The sequence below is a fragment of the Ahaetulla prasina genome, chromosome 5 (genome assembly GCF_028640845.1).
Source record: "Ahaetulla prasina isolate Xishuangbanna chromosome 5, ASM2864084v1, whole genome shotgun sequence".
Taxonomy (NCBI): Eukaryota; Metazoa; Chordata; class Lepidosauria; order Squamata; family Colubridae; genus Ahaetulla; species Ahaetulla prasina.
In genome coordinates this window covers 61,204,032-61,229,985 of record NC_080543.1, presented here as the reverse complement: position 1 = coordinate 61,229,985, position 25,954 = coordinate 61,204,032, and the positions used below count along the sequence as shown (strand labels likewise).

Below are 25,954 nucleotides of genomic sequence, written 5' to 3'. Positions count from 1 at the left end.
CCACATGTCTTGCTCCAAGGTAGTTTATTGGTTCTGGAATCATAAAGCATGGATATAAGTGAGCAGAAAAGGCTTTTGGGCAATCATAACAAGCAAACTGGTGAGAAGGTAAGCATTTCTCCAGTTAATGGCTCATTACATTTCTTTACTCTTTAGCAGATTTGATAACATGTGCAGACTAGGTATTTAGATCTGACTACTGTTTACTGATGAATTTGAAAAGGAGACTTTAAGATAAACATTTAACATAGTGCAGTTACAGGAATGACAAATTATTACACTTGAGAAAATCAGTATCTTAAATTATCCATACAATTATCTAAAGATTAATAGAGTCCATCTGTGATATAACCTTACGCTTTCTGCTGATTAACTAAGCAATTCAATCTTTTTGCTTTTCTATTAACTTATTATTTTTGAAAAGGTGCTTTATGTAATGTGTTTTTTAGGTATATTTGCTTTAAAGGATAACCATGTATTTAATCAATTAGCAGAGGAAGGAGTCAATTAATTGCTAACAACATTGTGGTCCCATAAAAGACACGTACAATGCATGGGCTAAATAATAAAATTAAGGCTATTGGATCTGAAGTACTACAAACCTCCAGATGACCACTGAAAACTAGACCAGAGATCTGATCTCATATTTCTTTTTCACCATCTAGTGTAGTCCAACTATTTGTACTCCATATCTAGAAGTCCTAATAAAATACATTAGGAAAAAATATTATTACAGTTACTGTAAATACAGACCAATAGATTGTAGGACAAAAAATGCCAACTTGATTATATTTATCTGCCATTAGATATCAACAATATATTATTTATTTATCCTCTCTGAGATAATTGACTTCACATGGAAAAGTACTATATTAGAAAACTTGTCTGTCTGTCATTCTTTCCTTGTGTTGTGCTAGTTGTGTCTTCTTTGTAAATTCTGTGACCTCTTCCAATACTTCTGTTGGTAGAAGTGATTTCAGCTCTTGGAGTTTGCATACCACTCTCTTTTTCAAAACCTCACTTGTAAAATTAATTTGTCTTCTTCTTCCATTGAGAAGCTGGAGCTGTGCTTTTTGCAGGATATTTTCTGCCCTGTGCCCTTTCACAGTTGAACATAGGTGCAGGCTGTTGGGGATGAGTCTGTGTTGTCTGCATCTCAAATTGAAATGGTTCCTGTAATCTGCAAGTTTTCTTCAATGAAAAAAACAAAAAACAAAGTCCAGTTGCCATTTGAAAAGCACCTTTGGAACACCTATGACCTGGATGATTGAGAATTTCCATAGATATTGTATAGGCTTCCTGACTGTAAGCTATCAACCCACTAGTGAAGTGATGAAGACCTTCTTTGCTGAAGGTCTTCAAATTGAGACTAGATATCAAAGATGCTTGTGTGATCCTAGACAGAGCAGAGAGTTGGACTAAATAACCATCAAGGTCACTGCCAACTTTCTATGAGAGAACATGCTCTGATATGGCTAACAAGGGCTGCAGTGGTATGAGTGCAAAATTAATTACTGTCCCACCAACTCTGCAGGAGAGTCTGAAATGAGAAGCAATTGGGCAATGGAACATGTACTTGTTGATAACAAGTTGTCTGCTAGGAAACTGCAAAATATACTCATAAAAGTTTCATGTGATGCAGAAGGGAATTATGAGTGTAGCTCCGTGCTTTGGTTTATAGAGCAACAGGCTGTCTTAAAGAAGCAATTCAAAAATCTCTGCATTGAAATGGGTTTTCAAAAATCATACAAACAGGACATGTTACTTCAGTTTATCCTGATCTACTGTTTGCCTAAACTATAAAAGTTCTTGAATCAGCAATAAGTTACAGTTATACCCATTTCCATTAAAATTTATTTCCAAGGAAACAGGCACAGTTTTGTCCTGAAAGAAAGATTTATCTTATTCTACATCTAACATGCCAGCTTTTTTGCCAGTGATTCACCCAAGCCATATTTGCACTAATGAAAATTTAAGAGACTCATTAACTCTGGTGGGATGTCAAGGGGCCACCAATTTGTGGACTACACCTTTTGTCAAAAGCCTGGTCGAACTAGAAAAGACATGCTGAAAAATAACATGATAAACAGGCTGGCATTTATGGTGAGGATGCTACCACATTAGCAAGTTACTCTTCTTGTTGTTCCAGTCTTGCTCAGAGAGCAACAAACATTAAACCAAGTTAACCTTGGATAACTTCAATAAAGTTCAGTCAGGAGAAAAAAAATCAAAGGCAACAAGGTTCATTCATATAATAGGGCTGTAAAGATTTCCTTGGACATGGGTAAAAACATAGTCATGCTTTCAATTATATGCATTATGTTGCTGTCCATAAATTGGCTGCCTTCAAATTCCAATTCTATTGAAAGGTAAGCTTAAGGTAGTTCCTGAACCACAGAAGCAGACAGTAAAATGAATCTAAGTTTTATATATCTAAACCACATTCATTCTGAAGTCGCTTGGGCCTATAGAGTTTCCAAAATGTTACCATACAGTGTTATCCCTCCTCTGAGCTGATGTTATCTACTGTAAATAATGGAGTAGTCTGGCCATCTGCTAAATAGTTTTACCCAATAAAGTTTTGGCGGTGGTCATAGTAAATCTCCAGACAATAATGAAAAAAAATCCGTTTCATGTGTGTCTAGAAGGGCAAAAGCTATTGTTGGAAAATTCTGGTTTCTTCCTGGATTCTGTGCCTTTAGCTGAAACAAAGTTACCGTGAAAATGTCAGATATAGCAAATCTTTTGATGAGTAGTATTCATGCCTGTTAAACACCGGAAAGCGTAGGGAACATATAAAAAAATTAAAATACCATCTTGTTATATTATTTTGTTCCTGAGTCAGTCTTAACTTTTGGAGACTGCATGGATTAGTCCCTGATGTTTTCTTAGCAAGCTTTCAGAAGTGGTTTGTTCTTTTCTCCTTCCTAAGGCTGAGAGAGAGTGACTGGCCCAAGTTTATCCAGATGGTTTTGTGCCTAAAGCAGAACTCACCATCCCCTAGAGTGGGAGGGAAGGGCAGGGGAAAGGAGAAGGGAGAGAAGGAAGGGAAGGGAAGGGAAGGGAAGGGAAGGGAAGGGAAGGAAAGGAAAATCCAAAAAGTCTGGTCAACTGTGTAAATCATAGAAGCTTCTGTTCAAAGCCAATCCCAAAGTGGAAGTAGTTATAGAGATTATATTTCATAGCTGCTCTTACTCAGAAAGCACTGATATTGGGGAGGGAAACCCTTCTTCAGACAATGGGTTTCTTAGGCTCCTTTAAAAAAAAAAAGTATAATATCCCTCTCCACACTTTCCCCAGTATAGATAGTTATCTGGCTAATTTTATATCTACTTTGCCCCATAGTTTTTTTAGAGTTTTGTCTTTGACACTTTGGCATTTCTCAAAAATAAAAAGAAGAGAAAGATTTATTTCAGTATAATAAATGTACTGTATTTATATTTAAACAAGTGTTAGTAAGTGTTTAAACAAATAAATGTTTTCTCAAATGGTAAACATTAGTAACAATAGATTATTGATGATTAGAAAAATATTCAAATAAAACTATGTTTTTTATATAAATAGTTGCTATTTTCTTGGATGAAATGCAGCTAAAGACAGTTTTAAAATTCAAAATAGGTTTGTATCTTCAAAATAATATGTTAACTTGGGAGGTGTTTTGACTTTGCTGAGTGAGTGATTCCTTGCAGGATGTCAGTGATAATACTATACAATTGTTTGCTTGCACCTTGATCCTGTTGAACTCATCGTTCAGGAAGTACTTTGAATTGTAGTTGAAGTGGGAGATCTTTCTTAAATAAACTTTGAACTCAGAATGAAATGAATAATGGAAAATGCAAGATAATAACTTTGAAGACAGCTTGGAATAATATAATGTTTTACTATTGCTAAAATGTATTACTACAGTATGTGAGAAATATTCCTTCAACTTCAACAAAAATTGCCATGGTGCCAGATTGGGGAAGCGTACCACAATGAGTATTGATTTTGGAAGTACAGGGAGAGTTCACTGTGAAAATTGTAGCTCTTGAGACTTCCGGAGGAAGAAATGGTGGATTGAAGGAAGCCCCATGAAGAGCGGAGCCAATGATCATGGCGAAGGATGAAGAGTCAGTGAAATGCACTGACTCTTTGAACTTCTCCAGACAAAGAGAGGATGGGAGATCCCCCATGGGTGCTCCAGATAGCTGCTACTCCCAAAGAGGCTGCAAGATTGACGGGTTTTCAGCACTGAGAGATGAGGGAATAGCCATCTTGCTTAAACTGTAGTAGCACCTTTAAAAGACACTAAGTTCATATAGCTGCTTTTCTAATCACATTTGGAAATTGCTTATTAGCTACTTTTCAATTATTAGAAACCTTTGGAAATACGAGATGAGTCTGCCTTCAATTCTTAATGAAAGAAACATCTGACTACAAGCTTAGGAACTGCATTTTTTTTTTTAAAAATTAAAGGTTGATTAAGATGTTGGTTTTAGAAAGCTACAAATCCAGATAAATTTGAAATAAATGCTTTTGTTTTGATTTTTTTTAAAAAAAACAAAGTTGTAAAAATTGGATACTAGAAAGGATTAAAGATTCCAAGTAAAGGACAAGAACACATAAATGTGATGAATTGTTATGGAATGGCATAAAATATTCTGATGCTGCAAATATTGAAGAATACTTTCAAAATGGGAGTCAGAAATTAGTATTGACACTATCGACAGCAATATTTGCTTCTATGGCTAGATTTTGTATAAAATGTATTATGGAAGAAGGCAGGAGTGGTATTCACTTACTTTCGCTACCTGTTCGCAAATGTGAGCGCATGCGCCACCTTCACTCATGTGCAGGGCCTTCCACACGTGCACAGAGCGTCAAAAATGGGATCTGATGGCAGATGGGCGGAGCTTTCTGCAGCTGCCGCTACTGGTTCACTTGAACCAGACAGAACCGGCTGAATATCACCACTGGAAGAAGGACATATGTTACTTGGCAAGACAGAGACCAAGTTGAAAGTGGACTTATTTTACAGGCTACAGGTTACAAAGTTGACATGAAAAAAATGTTACACTGCACTTATAAAAGAAATCAGTTGATATTTTAATAATTAAAAGTTCATACCAACAATAAACCAAGAGAATGATAATCTTTCTTACAAAAGAGACTTAAAATTTTGATTAATCTTGTGAGAAGGGACAAAGAAATGAAATCTAGTTCTAGATCATGATTTGAATGAACTAATGATTAAGATTGTTAGAAGTATACAGAAGGAATATAAAACTGATTTATTTAATCAAGATTAGAATAGATACATTCATATTTCTGGTAACCCTTAATGGTCTTTTATTGAAACTTGGGAGTCACTTCTTTATATATTTCTTCTATTTTTCTTCACTATGCTTTTACTTTTATCTCTTCTTTTTTCCAGGATTTATTTCTTTTCTAATTTTTCTCTTTGCACCTTTTCTTCTTTTTTCTTCTTTTATATCTTTTAGTTTGTATTACCTTGTACTATTCTAATTATAATCTTTAATAAAATTATTTTTAAAAAAGAAAATTGTAGCTCTCTAGTCATTGTCTTACAAAACAGCAAAAAACATGGTTGATAGTAGCCCTGTAGAGATGATTGTCAAATACCTATGAAACTCTCAAAGGATGTTGGTTTCCAGAAAGGAAGAGAGGAATGAATTCATAGCCTATAGATCCGTGATGGCGAAGCTATGGCACGTATGCCACAGGTGGCATGCATAGCCATATTGGTGGACACGTGAGCTCAGCTCCAATTTTCGGGCCTTCTGGGCCCACCAGAAGTAGGGAAACAGGCTGTTTCCTGCCTCTGGAGGGCCATGGGGGGTGGTAGGGAAAGCCCGTTTTTTGCTGTCCCCTAGAGCCTTTCTAGGAGTCTGGGGAGGGCGAAAACAGCCTTCCCCATCCCCCCAGAGGCCCTCCGGAGGATGGAAATGGCCCGTTTGCCAACTTGCCATTTTTGGCCTCCGGAGGGCCTCCGGATGGGGGGAACTCTGTTTTCGCCCTCCCCAGACTCCTAGTAAGGGTCTGGAGCGGGGGGGGGGTGTCCAGCGCATTCGCAGGGGCAAGGCACATAGAATTATGGGTGTGGGCATGCGTGCGCATGACCCACCCCCACTCCTTGCATGCGATGGCAAAAAGGTTAGCCATCACTGTTATAGATGATTGAGATGAATATTCTGCCTTTACCTGCATTGATGTCATCATATAACCAACATGCCTTTCTTTAATCTTTGGCTGCCAAAAATAAAAATAAAAAATCAGCTGTAAAATGCTATCTATTGCAAAAGGTGGTAATATCATCTATAATACATAAAACATATATATTTGAACATGGTAGATTCTTTCCACTGGGTATGCTTTGTTTTACTGGAATTCAAGCTTTTGCTGAAATGCTTGTTTTTCTATATTTCCTTTTTAGCTTATGATGGCGTCTGTTTATACTTCAAATAAAACAATCAGAGTTTGTCCTTTCCTGAATGGTGATGTGGAAAACCCAGAAGCAAAAACCAGTAATACCTGGATTAGTCCCAATTTGCCTAGCAGATGCACTTGGAAACCAGGAAAATCCGTCTCAGAGTCACCTCATCGCTATGTGCCTCAGTAAGTAGCAACTTAAAGTAATGCCTGCTTTACAACTGTGTCTGAAACAGGAAACAAAGATACCTTTGGCTCACAGGCAATATGATGTGCTAAGAATTTGCTTCTGATAGAAGAGAGTTCAATCCCCTAAATTTCCCTGTCTTCTAACACTTTAGAAGATGTATTCTTTATACAGTGTATTCCTTCATTTCAGTTTTTATTATGAAAGTAGAAATAAATTAAAATCACTTTAGACCAGAATTCTGAAATGAGAGATATAGACAGCTATGACCTGTCCAGCTTCAGCATATTCCATGAAATGTATGCAACTTTTTATATTTTCATATATCGAATGGTGTGAGCAACCCTTGTCAAATTAATGACATTGGACTTTGAACTTATTTGGCAACAGCTTAGAAACAATCAAAGCAAAACTTTAAATGTATGTTTAATTTAAAGAACTAATTAAGGAGTGTTGAAAAAGCATGCACAGATATTGAAATGGAATTAATGATGAGTACAGATTTTGATAGTGACATATGTCAGAAATACCAATTCTGTTCCAAAACTCATCTGTCAGTAAAGGTACAGATTAGTGAATACTTTAATATTTTGCTCACTCTGGCTTTACCTGACAGATGAACAGTACTGGAAATGATCTTGCATGTACAGATCCCCTGCATAAGATTCCTCAACTTGGTGACGGAATTCAATGTTCCTTGCATAGAGAAGGCCATGGGTTGTATTCATTTCAGTGTGAAGCCAGTTGGACTTCAGCCCCTCACATATGCTTTCAATGCCTAAATTGAGGCACTTTAGGCACGTAAGATTCACAACTTACTAGTGTACTTAAGAAAATAATATTTTAATGGAAGATAACCTTTGCAGTTCTTCTGTATTGCTAATATTAATGACATCTGCCATATTAGCATTGATTTGAAAAATAACAGGTATAATCTGAGCCCAGGGTTGCTATGCAATTGAAGAATGGAGATTGCCTCATCAACAGAGACTCGTGCAAGTTTTTACCCTTTTCCAAATCATTATAGAACCTGCAAGCTGGAAGGAAAGATGGTAGCTATCCTTTATGAGTACAATAGCTAATCAGAGACAAATTGTTCTACCTCTTTTAAAAAAAAATCCCTTTTTGATCAGCAGATTCATGGGTTCTGTAGAGAGGGGGGTGTCTAAAAAGTCAGGATAGTGGCCACAGCCATATGATCAAACAGTCTTTTTTAAGTCTGTCAAGGACTATATAAAAAAGTTTTTATCAGTGGTGAAATCCTCCACAGTTTGCCACTGTTTCACTACCCGCGCATGCACGGTGCATGCCAAATATGCACAGCGCACATGCATGCACAGTGCATGCCAAATGCACACTGTGTGCACATGAGCAGTGCGCACCAAATGCACACTGCATGGGCATGCATGCACAGTGTGCACCAAATGTGTGCTTTGCATGGAAAAACGATGCTTAACAAGGTAAGTAGAACAGCGAGGGAGGGAAACAGCTGTGCCATGCTATTTAGATTTGCTAGATTTCCTGCTTTCTAGCGAATATAAATTGTGTAGCACAGCTAATCGTTAGAAATACTGGACCAAGCGGTAGCTTTTTTTTACTACCGGTTCGCCGAACCAGTAGCTTTTATCACTACTGGTTTGCCTGAACCGGTGCAAACCGGTAGGATTTCACCACTGGTTTTGATCACATGGTAATGGTCACCTTAACTTTTCTTCCTGTCAATAGACACAACTCCTGTTGCTGTTTTTTTTAAAAAAACCTGCCTTCAAAAATGCCCTATTTCGGAATAGTAGGTGGTCTTTCCAAGGGATGCCCTTCTGAAGAACTAAACCCTATTATGTTACTTTTGGACACATGGAATATAATACAAAAACAGTCTGATGGACCACTACACAAAATATTTTGATTTTTCTCACTATCGTTCCTCATGTTCACTGTTAAAAATAAATCAAAGCCAGGCTTTACTTTAGTGCAGGGGTCTCAACCTTGGCAACTTTAAGACTTGTGGACTTCAACTCCCAGAATTCCTTAGCCAGTTTTGCTGGCTGAGGAACTCTGGGAGTTGAAGTCCACAAGTCTTAAAATTGCTAAGGTTGGAGACCCCTACTTTAGTATATTGGTTCTCATTGGAGTCAATAATGCATTCCAGGGTTATGTTGGTTTTATTCTTTTTCCTTGTGCAGGCAAAAAGAACCAAAGATTTTGTCAAACGTCTTAGAGAAAATTGGACACACTCCTCTGATCCGTGTCAACAAGATTTCAAAAGCTTATGGTCTCAAGTGTGAACTTTGTGAGTATTTCTTTGCCAAAGTTGTCTGAAATGCTGTTGAAAAGTTTTCATTCCAGTATATAGATTGGCTGTATGATGGATTTTACAGCTGACACCCACCAAAGTGGCATAATGTGAGTGGAGTCCAAAAAATGTGTGGGACAGAGTATGGGTAAAACTGGGACAAAAATGAAATGTGAGCCAACTTAATTTAATTGTTTAAATAAAATATATTAATGGTTGTTAGTAATATTTTCTATTTTCTACCACATTAATAACAATTATTGAGTGAAGATTTTAGAGGGATCTCACATTGGCCACTGTGATCTAACTGACGCTTAATAAGAAATACTGAGTATAGAAGTAAAAAGAGATGAGGAATGATGGACATTTATTAGAAGACAACTCTGAAATCCTGGTCTCAAAGGTGCTTTTTCAGGAGGCAACTGGACTTTCTTGTTTCTTTTTTTTTCTTTAAAGACATTTCACTTCTCATGCAAGAAGCTTCTTCAACTCTGACAAGATAGTGAGGAATGGAAGGATTTCTATTCCTTGCAGACAGCTGGTCATTTGCATCCTTTTAGAGGGTCATTGAAGCACTTGGAGGTTTATCTGAGTCCTCGGGGTCACCTAAATAGTGTTCTGAGTTCCTGTAGTCTGCAATTTTTCTCTCTGGAAATCCATTCCTATGGTGCTCCCACACCATTCAAAGGGTGTTCATCCAAATCGAAGCTTCTTGGATGAGAAGCGTAACATCTTCAAAGAAAAAACGAAAAAGTCCAGTTGTCTCCTGAAAAAGCACCTTTGGGACAACCATGACCTGGATGACTGAGAATCTCTATAGACTCTTGAATCCTGGTGTGTATTAGAACTCTAATGTGTAAAATATATAATAAGAATATACACCTGACATGTAGAACTATAATACTTTTACAAATGCTTCATTGGTTGTTGGCTAGTAATTCTATTGCCCAATTTTGTCCTTTCTAAGAAGCATTCATTTTCTCTGATAACTCATTAATTAGAAATATCCCCTTCATATGTTAGATAGTAAATCTATGTAATTTGGAACCAAACTATACATTATGCAGGTCAGCCCCAATTCAAGTGACTGATAAACTGATTTTTTACTAGGAAGGGTGGTAAAAGGGACAAGATGTTTTATACTTTCCTCCTATTGTTTCTCTCCTACTTCAATACTATTTGTCTTATGGAGAAAACAAATGTTTTAAATTTAAATTTGAAAACAAAATGTTTTAAATTTGCCAATTATATAATAAGTTTTTTAATCTCTGTTTTAGTTGTAAATTGTTATTGTTTTATATTTGGCTGTGAACCGCCCTGAGTCCTTCGGGAGAAGGGCGGTATACAAATCTAATAAATAAATAAAAATAATAAATAAAATATTTTTCACAGAACAAAATCAACATCCCAGTTTATCAGAGAACCAAACATACACATTAAAATTGCAATAAAGCCTGCAAATGGTCTGACAGTGCAAAATGGAAGACTTTATTTGCATTGGGCATTTGTTTTCAATCCTGAGGTTGATCAGAAACAGTGTCTCTTTAAGTATCGGTCATTAAGGAATAACAAGAAGAATAACAAAGTTTGCCCTCTGTATATTTATTTTTCTTTCTGGCCAAAACACTCAAATAATAAGTGCAGATATAATCTAAAATTTGGCATTAGATAGAACAGTTTAACAGACAAAGATAAATATAACATTTAAAATTAAAACTTAATGACTTGTTAGTCACAAACTTGTTTTTTATAGCTGTAGTTAAACATTTGGCTATTGCCACTGTAATTTTGGAATTTTATCTGCAAGTAGAATTTTAACATATTGAGAAACATCTCTTCCTGGTCTGATTGCCCTCTCCAGTGAAGCCCTGTCTAAAGATAGATAGCTCAGATAATTGAATACACTTCCGTCTTACAAACACAGGATCCCATGGAGGAGAAATATATGAAGAGTAGCCAATGGAGATGGCTAATTCTTTTTCCCTAAAAAAAACATGGGTTTTTTTTAAAATTCAAGTGAGATCTTAAGGAGAAGGCAAACAAGCAAGAACAGCGTATTGAAATGGAAGAGGGGGAAGGCTATTCACATATAGTTCCAAATCAAAGCTTGGGCTGTCAGGAAAAAACACAAGCACAAATATTATTCTTTATTTTCTGAGTGTTATTTAAGACTCATTTGTGACCTCTGATATTTATTTACTCTGCATGAGCTTGATTATCATGTGTTTGGTAATCTGCCACAGTCTCCTCAATTATAGGCAAATGTAGCCATCTTGGGATCTGCCAATCACTTTATGATCTGTGGAGTTTTTGGTGTTCACTGAGTTTAGTTGTTTGCTTGCAGACATTTTATTACATGATTAGGTAGTATCATCAGTGCTGGTGAGCACGGTGTTTTCTCCCTTTTATATTGAGTTATTATTTTTCAATATTATTATTGAGTCTGTCATAACTGTCTGGTTTGGTTCTGCAACTGAACCATACAGACACAGACTTCAGAGGATAAGTAGAACTGCAGAAAAAAACAATTGCTACCAACCTGTCTTCCATTGAGGACCTGTATACTGCATGAGTCAAAAAGAGGGCTGTGAAAATATTTACAGACCCCTCACATCCTAGTCATAAACTGTTTCAACTCCTACCTTCAAAACGACGCTATAAAACACTGCACATCAGAACAACTAGACACAAGAACAGTTTTTTTCCGAATGCCATCACTCTGCTAAACAAATAATTCCCTCAACACTGTCAAACTATTTACTAAGTCTTCTCATTGTTCCCACCACCCATTTCCTTCCACTTACGACTATATGACTGTAACTTTGTTGCTTGTATCCTTACGATTTATATTGATATTGTTTCCTAATTGCTTATTTGTACCCTATGACTATGATTAAGTGTTGTACCTTATCATTCTTGATGAACGTATTTTTTCTTTTATGTACATTGAGAGTATATGCACCAAGACAAATTCCTTGTGTGTCCAATCACACTTGACCAATAAAAAATTCTATTCTATTCTATTCTATTCTATTCTATTCTATTCTATTCTATTCTATTCTATTCTATATACTAGTTTGCCTGGGGGTGTTTTTTTTTCCCCTTGGTAGCTTGCAGTTTAGGGTATTGTGAGGGTGGAGGTTCATTCTCTGAGCTTGTAGGTTGGATATTGTTTTCTGCTTGATTGTTTGTCTGATGTTAATCCATGCTTATCTGGGTTTTGGCTGCTGGAATGGATGTTTTTTTATCTCTTTTTTTCTTTCTTGGCTTTTTTAATTCTCTCTTTCAAATGGTCTGCAATTGTGATTTATCTCTATGTGTGTATTGATGGCTGATTTGTCTGAATGCCAAGATTCCAGGATTTCCCTAGCATTTTTGGATTTAACTTAGTCTAGGATGTTCATAGTTCTCCAGTTCAAACTATGTTCGGTCTGTCCATGTGTTGTGAGATTATTACTGAAGGATAAAGAAACCTACTTCCCATAAACACCAACCCAATATAAAAACTGCATAACCTGATGAATCCACTCACTTAAGCCAAGACCAATGTGCTGAGTGTCTAATATACAAAATACTGGAATATAATTTCAGTAATATAAATGGTTAAAAGTTATTCATTTGTCTATCTTTAAAATCTTTTCCATAATATTAGAATTGGGTTTTTTGGAATTTTGGCAAGAATAACAGAGATTTTGCCTCCAAATTCAAATTTGTTCTTGTTCTGAAATTGCAGTGGCCAAGTGTGAATACTTCAATGCTGGAGGGAGTGTAAAAGATCGAATCACTTTAAGAATGATAGAGGATGCAGAAAAAGCTGGTATCATAAAACCAGGAGATACACTCATTGAACCTACATCAGGAAATACAGGTATAAAATATGAGTAAGGTAGAACAGTTTTTTTTAAACTAGCCTCAGTGTCAGAAAAAGGTTGTTATCCATTCCACAGCTTGGCATTTTTCAGATATTTAGGGTTCATAATATTGTTTGGCAGTTTTGGGAGTTACGGTGCTAACATATCTAAAGTGCCCAAGGTTGAGGAGCTGATTTAGATCAAATGCAACAGCTTACATATGTACATATATACTCATTGCACAGTTTCCTTTTAGGGAAAGTTAACATGATGGAAAGTACAGAAAAAAGTAATACTGTTCACTATAAATTTCCATAAATTTCTATCCTTTAAACCATCCAAACACCAATTCATACAATTCCATTTTTTCTTTGAACTTTTTGAGAATCTCATCAGCTTCAGTCAGCCATGACTTTCCCTGTCTTTCTTTTATTCTTGACCTGATCACTCTTCCTTCATATATTTTATTTTGTAATTTAGTCCTCATTCATTCTTTCTATGAAGTTCCGCTTCAATGCACTTTTCTTGTACTGGTTACTTTCTCTTGTATTTGGTCTACATTTTTCATCACCCATTCTTTCTTAATCTTCAGTATGTATTTCTTCCTGCTTTGCCACACATTTTAAAGTAATCCCATTCCCATTGTGCATAACGTTTATGCTACTAACATACATAAAACTCATTTCTATGTAACAAAGTAAGGATAAAAGCTTGCTTTTATATGCAGCCATTTTTTGCATTTTTTACAAATATTTCTTGCAACAAGACCTCAACATTCATTACCTTTGTTCCAGGATTTCAATGTCTTCACCCATTTTTAAAAACTTTAGTAAACTATATTCCAAGTCATTCAACTTCATTCACCTACTTCATTTTTGATATTTGTATAATTTGCAGCCATTGTCTTCATTTTCCACTTCAAAAAAATAACTACCTTGATCTTCAATACATTAATCAAATACATCTTCCTTTCACATCATATAATCTAACATTTATTAGAAATCCTTCAGATTCCCAGGTGACAACAAATCATTGTCTATATAAGAGACTAAGAGCCCCATTTTCAAAAGCTATATCATTGGTATGGGAGTCACATTGATTTCTGAGGAAGTATTATTTTTGATGGCAGGTGCCGTGATAGAAGACACACTTTCTGGGTCCTGACAAGACCTGCAATTTACCATCTCTGCCTGATCTTACTACATCAGCAGAAACCATGAGAGATGCTCTCTCAAATAACCTGGCCCTGTCAGATGAAGGGCTTTATAGGTGATAAGCAGCACCTTGGATTGTACCCAGAAGGTCACATTGTAGCTTGTGGAGCAGTGATATTACATGGATACATGAAGCCATGCCTAATACTGCCCATGCTGCTGTATTCTGGAACAGTTGTAGCTTCTATGTGGTCTTCTAGGGCAGTTGCAAATAATCCAATCATGAGATGACTAGGGCATGAGTGACTGCTTGAAAGACTTCCCACTCCAGGAACTGATGCAACTGAGACACCAGATGAAGCTGTGCAAAGGGCACTTTGACCACAGCTGCCCCTTATTCTTTGGGCAGGAACTGTGAGTCTGACATGATTTCCAATACTAGTGCTTAATGTCACAAATGCAACCAAAGATCACTTTTATTCAATGCATTATCATCATACTGTTTTATCCAAGTTAGAATTTTTAAATTGAGTATTACCTTACACGTCAACATACTGTTGTCTGCATTCTAACAACTAGGAAATACTTACAGCATACTCAGGCTACAAATATAAGAACTATTTTTATAAATGCTTTACTACCAGCTGGGAGTACTTATAGCATACTCAGGCTACAAACATAAGAGCTATTTTTGTAAATGCTTTGAAGTACATGACAAAGAAACTACAAATTGTAGGAAAGTTATTTCTCATAGTAATTGTGTAGGTTTGTTTTACCTCTTGCACAAACAGCTGCTGTTAAATCTTTAAATGTTGTTTCCTTATCACCCATTCCCTGCAGTATTGAAATACAGCTACATAGAGTTGTAGAATGAGCTTAACATTGGCACATTTTTAACCTAAAAAAACAAATTAGTACAGTGTGTTTTCAATCCTGCAGGAAACCCAACCAATCTTTTTTATCCTTTTTATTTTAGCATATATGGGAAAAACAGCTGAAGAAAAGATGCCATATCCTTTTAGAAAAGTCAGTGTGACAGATTTTTCCAACATTTTAAGCTAGGACTCAGGAAGATTATTATGACAGCTACTGCAAGCTGTTCCAATCTCCTTTGCGTTAGAACCTAGTGTATGTATCAGTAGATAAATTGCTTTATGCATTACAATATCTCATATGCAACCTCAGCCTTTCATCCTTCTGAAGTTGTAAAATGACGGCCCAGATTGTTGGGGGCAATATGTTGACTGTGTAAACTGCTTAGAGAGGACTGTAAAGTGCTGTGAAGCAGTATATAAGTCCAAGTGCTATTGCTATTCATTTTTAACTAAAAATAGTAAAAGATCTGGAGATTTTAAAGAAGAGCTCTGGAGGTTTTTAAGATGAGATTGGATGACCATCCAAAAGGGTATAGGGCTTCCTGCTTGAGCAGTGGGTTGGACTAGAAGACCTCCAAGGTCCCTTCTAATTCTGTTATTCTGCTATTCCATTATCTTCAAACTGAATATGCAGGAACATTCATTCTCCTCCATTTTTTTAAAAGTGAAAATCTGAGAGCTGCTCCATTTAGAAAATGGAAGAGAGAGAGGATTTGGAGGTTTAGTGAACTTGTAGTTATAATTTCTACTTGCCTTATTTCTTATTCTTTTCACCACCAGGAATTGGACTGGCTCTCGTAGCTGCAATGAAGGGTTATCGTTGTGTCATTGTCATGCCAGAGAAAATGAGTATGGAAAAGGTGAAAGTCCCCTAAGTGGCTCAGCAGAAACATAACCATAGTCTAGTTATTTTTCTTTTCTTCACTTAGCACAAAGCCTGTCTCTTGGGCAATTGAGTTCAAGTGCAGTAGTGAGTTTCAATTTTGGCCGCTACTGGCTCACTTGTGGGCGCATGGGCACTCACGTGCGCATGCAACACTTCTGTGCATGTGCAGAGATGTCTGGGCTGGTGGGCGGAGCCTCCTGCTGCCGCTGCTACTGGTTTCACCCAATCCAGGGCAAACCGGTAGCAACCCACTACTGATGAAGTGGGGATAATCTGTTAATCCCACAGAACACAGAATTTTCATCATTCTTGTGGGAAGCTACAGCAATTACATAAGAGCAATTTATTTTCTTTATTTTCATGGTGGGTGATGAAAGGTGAAGGGGGTTGGGATGTGTTGTAGCTCAGGCAAGTTAGATCATGCCTGGTTAATGAATTCTGCCCTGGAAATGAGCATTGATTGGCTTATGGTGTTGCCTGCATGTTTTCAGAATTCCAAAGGCAGCAGAATTAAAGGTCACAGGTTGACTTCAGATTGCTTTGTCAGAGATTGGGGAATGGAAATAATGCGGTTTGGAAATACTTATTGGTTGGGGATCATTTGAATAGCTGATAAGAATCTATAAATGAATGACCAGAGGTAAGTAATAGTTTGCTAGGAATTATGGGGTGTCTTAAAACATGTAAAAAGTACCTGATTAGAAATAGTGACAATAAACTATAAGGTCTTAATTTTAGTTTTATCCCAACTTTTGTGAAAGAAGAATTGTCAACTTAGTGTCAGGGTTCCCCCAACAAAAGAAAACTCCGAGGCTTGAGTTTCTTCAAAGTTCCATTTTATTAGAGATGTCATGTTGGCACATCTGGGAAAACCCGAATCTCAAAGCTTCCAGGTTTTCCCCACCCAAAAGAAAGTTCAAGTCCCTGCCCAACATCCACATGTCCGTCACATTGTCTAACCCAAACACCGTTCCAACTGGAGATGCCTCCCAGCTCCAGCCGTCCAGGTGCAGGGCAAGATGACCTTGACTTTCTGAGAAAGGAATGTTATTATGACTATATATCACCCTGGTTCCATACAATCCCCCCTCCCAGTTTCCCACAGTAGTGATTGTGGCAGGCCTGAAGGCCCAACGAAAAAGATGACTTCCAGGCCTAACAGTTATGCACGTGCAAGGCATATATATCACACAACCTTTTGTGTTCAGCAGTGTAATGTGCATATTAAAATTTCAATTTTAATTTTTTTAAAAAAATTCAATCATGAAGCAAAACTATGTACATGTTCCTTTGTGTGGACAGATCTGCAATTGTTTTCCTATACACTCTTCCCTGGGAAATATCACACCAAGTATAGTGAGTCTTAGCTCAGATCAAATAGGCAATTAGCCAGCATAAATGTTAACTTTCTGGTTTTTAGTGGCCACAGTTAAGCCAGTCGTATTATTAAGTGATACTTTGTGTTCCACTTGTTTTTAATTTACTTTTTTAAAAAAAAAAATTCTGAGCTACCCAGAGTCAGTTGGATTTAGATAGTATCAAAATTGAATAAATAAATATTTTGTGAGATGGACTATTTCATTTATTTATATAAAGCATTTATATATTTATCTCAATTTATATTAACTAATACAGTGCAGATAATTAACTTAATTTCTGGTTTTTACATCATCCTTCCAGGTAGATATTCTGCGAGCACTTGGGGTTGAAATAGTAAGAACTCCCTGCACCAAGTTTGATGATCCAGAATCCAATATTCGTGTTGCTTGGAAACTGAAAAATGAAATTCCAAATTCACATATTTTGGATCAGGTATAGATTCCTGCTTCTGATTTAGAATGGATCAATATATTTTGGAATTATTTTCCATCCAGTTGCTTTACTCAACCTGGGATGCAAAACTATCTGTATAGTATTAATTTGAAAAAAGCTAACCTTCTTCAGAAGTCTTATGAAAGGAGGGAAGAATGGGCATAAGAGATTCTGAGTATAAAATTAGGGCAGAACTGCAAACTTTCTAACCTTCGGCAACAAACAGACTTGCAGTGGCCCCAACCCTAAATACATAGACATTGATTTCTTTCATATGGAAGGAAGGAGTTAGGGAGGAAAGTGATAGTTTTCCAGTCTCCTCTGCAACATCTGAGTGGTTTAAAGCAGGAGTTTCCAACATCAGCATGGCTGGCTGAGGAATTCTGGACACTGAAGTCCACAAATCTTAAAGTGGCCAAGGTTGGAGAGCCCTGGTTTAAAGAAATATCTAATGCATGGCCAAATTACTTATCCTGTGCCATGTGCTGCCAACACAGAAAGGTGTATTTATTAATTGGAGGGAGGAGGGATTTTCCATGCTGTGTGAGCAAACCATTCAGATATTCTCCATCAGATTACTAGGAAGCAAGGGATGGTGTGTCATATATTTACCCCAAAGTTCATAAAATTTACTAAATGTATATACAGATTAAACAAATCCCTATATTATACCTGATTAATACAAAATAAAGAGAGTTTTAAGAAGTAAAAGAACAAGAAGATGAAACAATTATTTTGTTTCCTGCCTGGGCAGGGGGTTGGACTAGAAGGCGTCCAAGGTCCCTTCCAACTCTGTTGTTATATTATATTATTTAAATGAAACTTGTTTTTTAATGATAATGAGTTTGGAAAGAAAGCTGCAGGATTATGGGCTGGTAGGTGACAATTTCAGAAAAAGAGGAACCAGATGGCATGCTGGTTTCTTGGCTGAGTTGATAGGGTGGGCAATGCTGCCTCTATTTTATGTATTTTATTACACTTATGTAGCAGGCAATAAATATTAAAATATACCATCATTACTTTAGTTAATACCTGTTAAGTTTTAGCTGAACCATTTCCCACATTATTTTCAAAGGCAACATTGCATGTGACATTGTTTTTCTCACTGTATTTCACTAGAGTAACCATTCAATATATCTTCAGTAGCAAGTAAACAATACTTTATAAATAAATATTTATTTATAAAGAAAGAGTACTTGTATAACAACAATGCTTCTCTATTGCGATACTTTTAGGGGTATATGGCTTAATACATACATTTTTATTTATTTATTTATTTTTGTCACACAGTATATATAAGCATAAGCATGTAATAACTATACAATATATAAGCATATATATAAGTATGAGTATGTAATAACTATATTAATTGGATATAATGAAAGGAAACAATAGGACAGGAACGGTAGGCACGCTTGTGCTCTTATGCACATACATATACACTATCATCTAGAAACCTACAACTGATTCCACCAATTTGAGCATCAGATGTTTTTCTTTTGACTCTGTTTCTTTCCCACAATAGTATCGAAATCCAAGTAATCCGTTGGCACACTATGATACCACAGCTGAAGAGCTCTTGGAGCAGTGTGATGGTATGATTAATAATCCTTTGATCGATATAATGTGCACATTTCCTTTAAATAAAATAAAAATATATTCTACTCAATTTATTAGAAATCTTGATTGTGAGTTGCCATTTCTCACGCCTAATTTTCTTCTGCCATATCAGGATTTCACTTGGATGTGAATGTGGCAACTGTTAGTACAAGCTACAGTTTATGATTATTACAATAAAATTTAGGAGGGATGTAATTCCACATGTGTCTCTGCACTTGCAGATCCATTACCTCTGCTTGTTTATTTGAAGCCTACATTATTCCAAGTAATAAATAATTATTTTTGGAGTAAATAAATAGTAAAATATTAACCCTCATCTATTACCTGGTAATAGGCAATGTAAACATACATTGTTAAAAAGAAGCTGTTCCCAAAATATATTAAGAATCACTGTATTGTCACTGTAAAATAGCAGAATGTTCTGACTGCTATAGAGGATTTGGTTGAAAGCAGAGGTGGGGCTGCATTTACTTTAACAAAAAGTTCACTGATTGTGAGCACTCGATTTTCTCCCTTTGGGAGAGAAACAGAGTGTCAAACATGCTCCTAATCAACTCAGGCAGCTCCAGTGAGTACAGCAGGGGTGGCGCGGATCACAGCTGGGCCAGCCAATGAGCCAGAAAGTTAGTTATAATTGGAAAGCATAGCACAAGGGCAGGTGCATGGGCCCACCCAGCGATCAGAGCTAAGGGTTCGCCCGAACCCTTGCGACTATGCAGCAGCCCACCACTGGCTGAAAGGCAACTAAATTTAAAGCTTCCTTCAAGTTAAGCTTGATCTTGCCGTGATTACACAGACATTTTCATATACAGTGGTACCTTGGTACTCATCGTTAATTGGTTCTGGGAGATGTGATGAGTACCAAAAATGATGAGTACCAACCCATTTTTCCCATAAGGAATATGTAGTGACTCACAAGGCAGCCAACATTAACAAGTTCTAGTTTGTGCATTAAATATCAAATAAATGATGAATACCAAGACAATTTTTTTGTGTCAAAATGCGTTGAGTACCATATTCAATGAGTTTCAAAGCAGTTGAGTACCAAAGTACCACTATATCATTATCTTTGGCAATAATATGAAAGTGACCTCCCGTTGTATTCCTCTATGATGTTACTGTAGCTTGTTGTTCTTGTTTGCTTCCCAGCCTGGCTTTTAGTCCAGGATTCTGGTGACCTTTTATCTTAGTATTAACCAGATTTATTTATTTTTTTCAAGTTTATATAGTTGCCCATCTCACAAAATAAACTACTCTGGGTGGCAGAGATATTGTCATACTTTTCAAGATCAGCCAAAGTCAGCCAAGTGCTGCTACCTGCTGGATATAAAAGACAGATGCAGGTCATTAAAAATAGAAGTAAGTGAAAATAGGAGTAAATCACATATAGCTAATAGTGGTTAAATGACTGAATTTATATATTAGTGTGAACTCTTGAAATATAGTTACATGATTTTTGTTTGATTGTTTTATTTTTCTTAAATACAGGAAAAATTGATATGTTTGTGGCTGGAGCTGGCACAGGTGGTACTATCACAGGTGTTGCCAGAAAGTTGAAGGAGAAATGCCCTGCATGCAAAGTACGTGGGTCTGGCTTAGTTATTTTGACCTGGATCAGCTTTTTGGTTTCTTGAGAGTCAGTCCCCAACCTGGCCTTGGGAGCTGCTGCAATTTCTGAAGTTCTGGTGGTGCATTTTCTGGGATATTGCTGGGAATGATAATAGTGATTAGCTTCTCAATGACTGTCATGTGCCAGGTGGGCCATCACTATCATAGGTGGGCTATGTCGAAGTGCGACCTTCTTATTTTTTTTTATTTTTTTATTTTATTTTATTTACATTTATATCCCGCCCTTCTCCGAAGACTCAGGGTGGCTTACAGTGTGTAAGGCAATAGTCTCATTCTATTTGTATATTTACAAAGTCAACTTATTGCCCCCCCCAACAGTGTGGGTCCTCATTTTACCTACCTTAAAAAGGATGGAAGGCTGAGTCAACCTTGGGCCTGGTGGGATTCGAGCCTGCAGTAATTGCAGGCTGCTGTTTTTTAATAACAGGCTATCTTACAGCCTGAGCCACCACGGCCCTTCTTCTTTTTTTTAAATTCATGTTACCTAATCCTAAACTTCCACCTTCTAACCTTAGCTTATTTTTAATTATAATAAATTCTATTATCTGTTAGTATATATGCTACTATTTTCCCTATTTGTATTTTCTACTTTTTCATTTTATTGATATATTTTACACTATCCATCATCTCTTAATCTTTTTGGAATTCCATCATTTGTTGACTTTTTAATCACCTTTTTATTTCTCTCTCTTGGAATTTTATTTAAAAAAATGATACTCATTTTATACTCATTGAGTATTCCCTTTGGGTTGCCCTTTGTCTCTTTCTGCTGTATCATTTGGACATCTATCCATAATTTTTTCTTTTTTTAAAAGATATTTTTCTTTTTTTTCTCTAGACCGTTCTTTTTTTTCTTTCTTTTTTTTTGTTCTATTATTAACTTTTAAGGAATTATCTGTTTGATGCCTACTCATCAATCTTTTCTCTTCATTATCTTTGTCTTTTTGCATCTCATTTTGATTTTTCTCTTCCGCTACTGCTTCTAATTTCTCATCTATTTTCTGAATATCATGTTCATCTTTTTTCCCCAGTTGTTGAGAGGATTTTACACTCATTTCTTTATCTTTAGACAATCCCCTTGTCTCCTTATTGTTCTTTATAGTTTCATGCATGCTTTTGAGCATCAAAATTATTTCATAATATACATCTATTATCCCCTGATAATCCATTTTGATAAAAATTACTCAATAAACCTCTATGGTTCCAATGTCTCAATATTTAGCCAGTTATTAATAAGATTTAGTCAATCCCATAGTTATACCTCCAAATCCCCTAAATTTATAATTTTTAAAGTTCTTTAGTATTTTACAGCCTTTTGGTTTTCCAGTTGCCTTCCCAATTGTCCAAATTTTAAAGTCTTATTTAACTTTTCTTCTTTCTCTTCATTATCTTTGTCTTTTTGCATCTCATTTTGATTTTTCTCTTCCGCTACTGCTTCTAATTTCTCATCTATTTTCTGAATATCATGTTCATCTTTTTTCCCCAGTTGTTGAGAGGATTTTACACTCATTTCTTTATCTTTAGACAATCCCCTTGTCTCCTTATTGTTCTTTATAGTTTCATGCATGCTTTTGAGCATCAAAATTATTTCATAATATACATCTATTATCCCCTGATAATCCATTTTGATAAAAATTACTCAATAAACCTCTATGGTTCCAATGTCTCAATATTTAGCCAGTTATTAATAAGATTTAGTCAATCCCATAGTTATACCTCCAAATCCCCTAAATTTATAATTTTTAAAGTTCTTTAGTATTTTACAGCCTTTTGGTTTTCCAGTTGCCTTCCCAATTGTCCAAATTTTAAAGTCTTATTTAACTTTTCTTCTTGTCTCTCTTCTTCTATTACCTTTCTTTTTTTACCTCGTAGAGTGTTCTGTCAAATAGCATTAATAATCCAAATCCAAATTAATCCACTAAATTTCCTCCAATCTTTCAAATCCACAAATCCAGTTTCAATAAAGTTTAGTTATTTGCAATTTAGTTCATCTTAAACCTTCAAAAAATAAAAGAAACTCACTAAGTATTTCAAAATATACAAATCGCCTTTAAAATTGAATCAAGGTCAGGTGTTGTTTACTTTCTTCTGTTATGTGTATTAGACATTCCTCACTCTCATTAAAAGTTCTCACACTGTAGTGCTCCTCGTCTTCCAGTAGATGGCTCTCCTGCTTCAAATTTCAACATTAAATAGTAAGTCAAAAACAGCTGATTATCGAATAAATCCAGGAGGTTTAAAGATACAAATAAGAAAGATAATTTCTCCCAAAAATCACCTTTCAGATTGTTTAAGTTTTTTCCAGGTTTTCTATGTTTTAAAGCTTCCTTTGGGCATTTCTTTTGCCTCATAGTTTTCAGTCTTTAGTCTTCTCCATGAGTCTAATTGCCGTTTCCTTAATGCTTGGAGATTATTTTTTGAAATTCTTGTACTTGTTAAGTCTTTAGAGTAGGAGTTGGAAGTTATCTAACCCAGCTTTAATGCTCTGTCCACAGACTGCTCCAGCACAAATCTTATGGTCCCGGCTGTCCCACCTTGTGACTAGCCAAAAATGGCTGTCGTCCCTGCTGCCGTTCAGGAGAGCTTGCTTCGGACCTAATGAGGAAACTGAGAGTTCCTCCTGGTCCATGAAGCGCCTGTCCTTCCTTTGCTGCCCCTACAAGGTGGCTTTGACTCTGTAGGGTCTCCCGACAGCAGTTACCAGCTGGATTTTGCAGGGCTCAGCAGAGCCCACTATTTTCCAAGCCGTTCTTGCCATGATGTCAACCAGAAGTCAAAGTGCAACCTTCTGACAAACAAGTCAGTGGGGAAGCCAGAGTCACTTAACAACCGTGTTACAAATGTAATTGCATTGATTCATTTAACTATGACAAGAAAGGTTGTAAAATGGGGCAAACTCATGAACAGCTACCTTGCTTAGCAGCAGAAAATTTTCAGCTCAATTGTGATCATAAATTGAGGACTATCTGTAAAGGCTTCATAAGACTACAATGATTTGCCTCCAATGAAAGTTATCCCTGTGAAAACTCCCTTAACTTCCTACCACTTCTACATTGTTATAAAAAATTGTGATCATTGTGTGTCCAATCACACTTGGCCAATAAAAAAATTCTTTTCTAAAATAATTGATTGAAGAAATGAATGGCATTAAATAGTTTATCTTCCTTCACAGATTGTTGGAGTAGATCCTGATGGCTCCATTGTTGCTTTGCCCAGCTCATTAAATACAGTCTCAGCCAAGGATACAACAATGGAAGTGGAAGGGATTGGTCACGACTTTATCCCAACTGTCCTTGATAGATCCGTAAGTCCAGTGTGACAAATGTCACCAGACATAGGAATGAAGTGTGTGATGCTAAGAATAAGCAGCTTCAGGATCCACACAGGATTCATTTAAAATCACTTACTGATGTTGATGTATTTATACATCTGCACAGGAGCAATCTATAGATCTATATTAAATATATAAATGTACTGTATATTCTCAAACATATACACACTCAAACCCTTATTTAGTGGTCAAGTTCTGTTCCAATGACCAATCATTAAATGAAATGGTTGCTAAGTGAACAGGTGATTGACATGCTGTGAAGATCGCTTTTTGATTCCGTCTCATTTGGATAAAGTTCTCTCATACAGTTACACCAATATTACTTTCACTCCAGCATACGTTGTTGTCAGGCACATGGAATTTGATCATAAATGCACACATTGATTGGAATTTTTTAAAAATTATTATTGCAATATTTGCAAATGGACACTAATTGAGGTAGTCACTAAATGGAGGGTGGGTATTCATTCATTCATTGTTTTGGAAGCTGCTAATTCAACCAAAATGTATCTGTATTTGGAGATGATGGTGGTGGTGATGATACAAAACACATTATATTCCTTGCCTTTATTAGACCAAAATTGAAACATGTATATATTAAGAAAAAAAATTATACAAAAGGAATTCCATGTAGTTGTTCAGAAGGACAATTTAAAAAATTATAAGTACCGTATATACTCGAGTATAAGCCGAGTTTTTCAGCACGTTTTTTGTGCTGAAAAACGTCCCCTCGGCTTATACTCGAGTATATACGGCTTATACTTGAGTTTTTTTTTTTCTTCTTTTTTTCACATTATACCGGATGGTGCAAACTTGGCGGGCTTTTGCATTAGCGCGGGGAAGCCCTGCCGGTGCAGTGAGAGGGCGGGGCGGGGGAGCCGCCAGCCTTCTCGGCTGAGGGAGGGAGGCTTTCCCTGACCGGTAGCTGCCTCATTTCCCTCCCTCGGCTTATACTCGAGTCCCCAGTTTACCCCAGTTTTTTGGGGTAAAATTGGGGACCTCGGCTTATACTCGGATCGGCTTATATTCGAGTATATACGGTATGTGGAAATGAAGTAAAATAAATGTAAGATTGATCTCCTTTTTGCATATGTTTGATTTCTGCCTATGGGATAAAATCATCTTGTCATCCCAAGAGTTTCCCTGCATCAACTATATCATGAGAGTCAAGGAATTATGGTCCAAATCCTAAGCCAGGTGAAAACCTCATGTCAGTTGTAACCAAAACTGACATCTTGTCACTTGTCTTTTACTATGCAACCCTCTATGATGCATTTGTTGCTAAAGTGGGTGAAAAAGATTTACCCATCATTATTGAAAGATGCGGAAATCCATTTTTTTTCCTTTTGTATTATTGATAGGTAATAGATCAGTGGTGCAAAAGCAATGATAAAGAATCCTTCCTTATGGCTCGTAGATTAATTAAAGAGGAAGGCTTGCTTTGCGGTAAGTATTGCACAGTGATAAACATCAGAAAAAATTACTTCGCTCCTAGGCGTAAAAATAAACCAAAATTTTAAAATATAAGGACCACACTGTTCTTATATTGATGGAATAATTATGTAGGTATTAACTGTTTATTTGCAGTGGCAGGGGAGAGAGGGATACAACAAACAGCAGACAATCTTGGAGGTGTCCAGGCCCAGAACCATGTACGATTTTAAGGGTGACAACCCAAACTTTGGACCTCATCTACCGGGCAAAGCAGCTCCCATAATAGTGGTGAGGTGTATGAGCAAAATTGTTGTGCCTCGCCCGCCCTCCACTCCGCAGCTGGGCCCCTCTCATCTCTTGTTACCTCAGCCAGGGACTGATAGTGCAGACGAACGGCCTGGCATGCCTCCAGCCCCCAGTCCTGGCACCATGCCCGGACAGACGGAGCAAGAC

General features: G+C 36.6%; 1 protein-coding gene across 1 annotated transcript in view; it reads left to right on the top strand.

The window, feature by feature from the left end:
• Positions 1-6,436: 6,436 nt before the first annotated feature.
• Positions 6,437-25,954, top strand: part of LOC131199606 (cystathionine beta-synthase-like) — a 30,855-nt gene continuing 11,337 nt past the window's right edge. The window contains exons 1-9 of the mRNA XM_058185558.1: positions 6,437-6,615; positions 8,800-8,906; positions 12,643-12,777; positions 15,570-15,649; positions 17,356-17,487; positions 19,013-19,082; positions 20,596-20,687; positions 23,909-24,040; positions 25,429-25,513. Coding sequence (XP_058041541.1) covers positions 6,437-6,615; positions 8,800-8,906; positions 12,643-12,777; positions 15,570-15,649; positions 17,356-17,487; positions 19,013-19,082; positions 20,596-20,687; positions 23,909-24,040; positions 25,429-25,513 — 1,012 coding nt within the window. The remainder of the gene's footprint in view (positions 6,616-8,799; positions 8,907-12,642; positions 12,778-15,569; positions 15,650-17,355; positions 17,488-19,012; positions 19,083-20,595; positions 20,688-23,908; positions 24,041-25,428; positions 25,514-25,954) is intronic.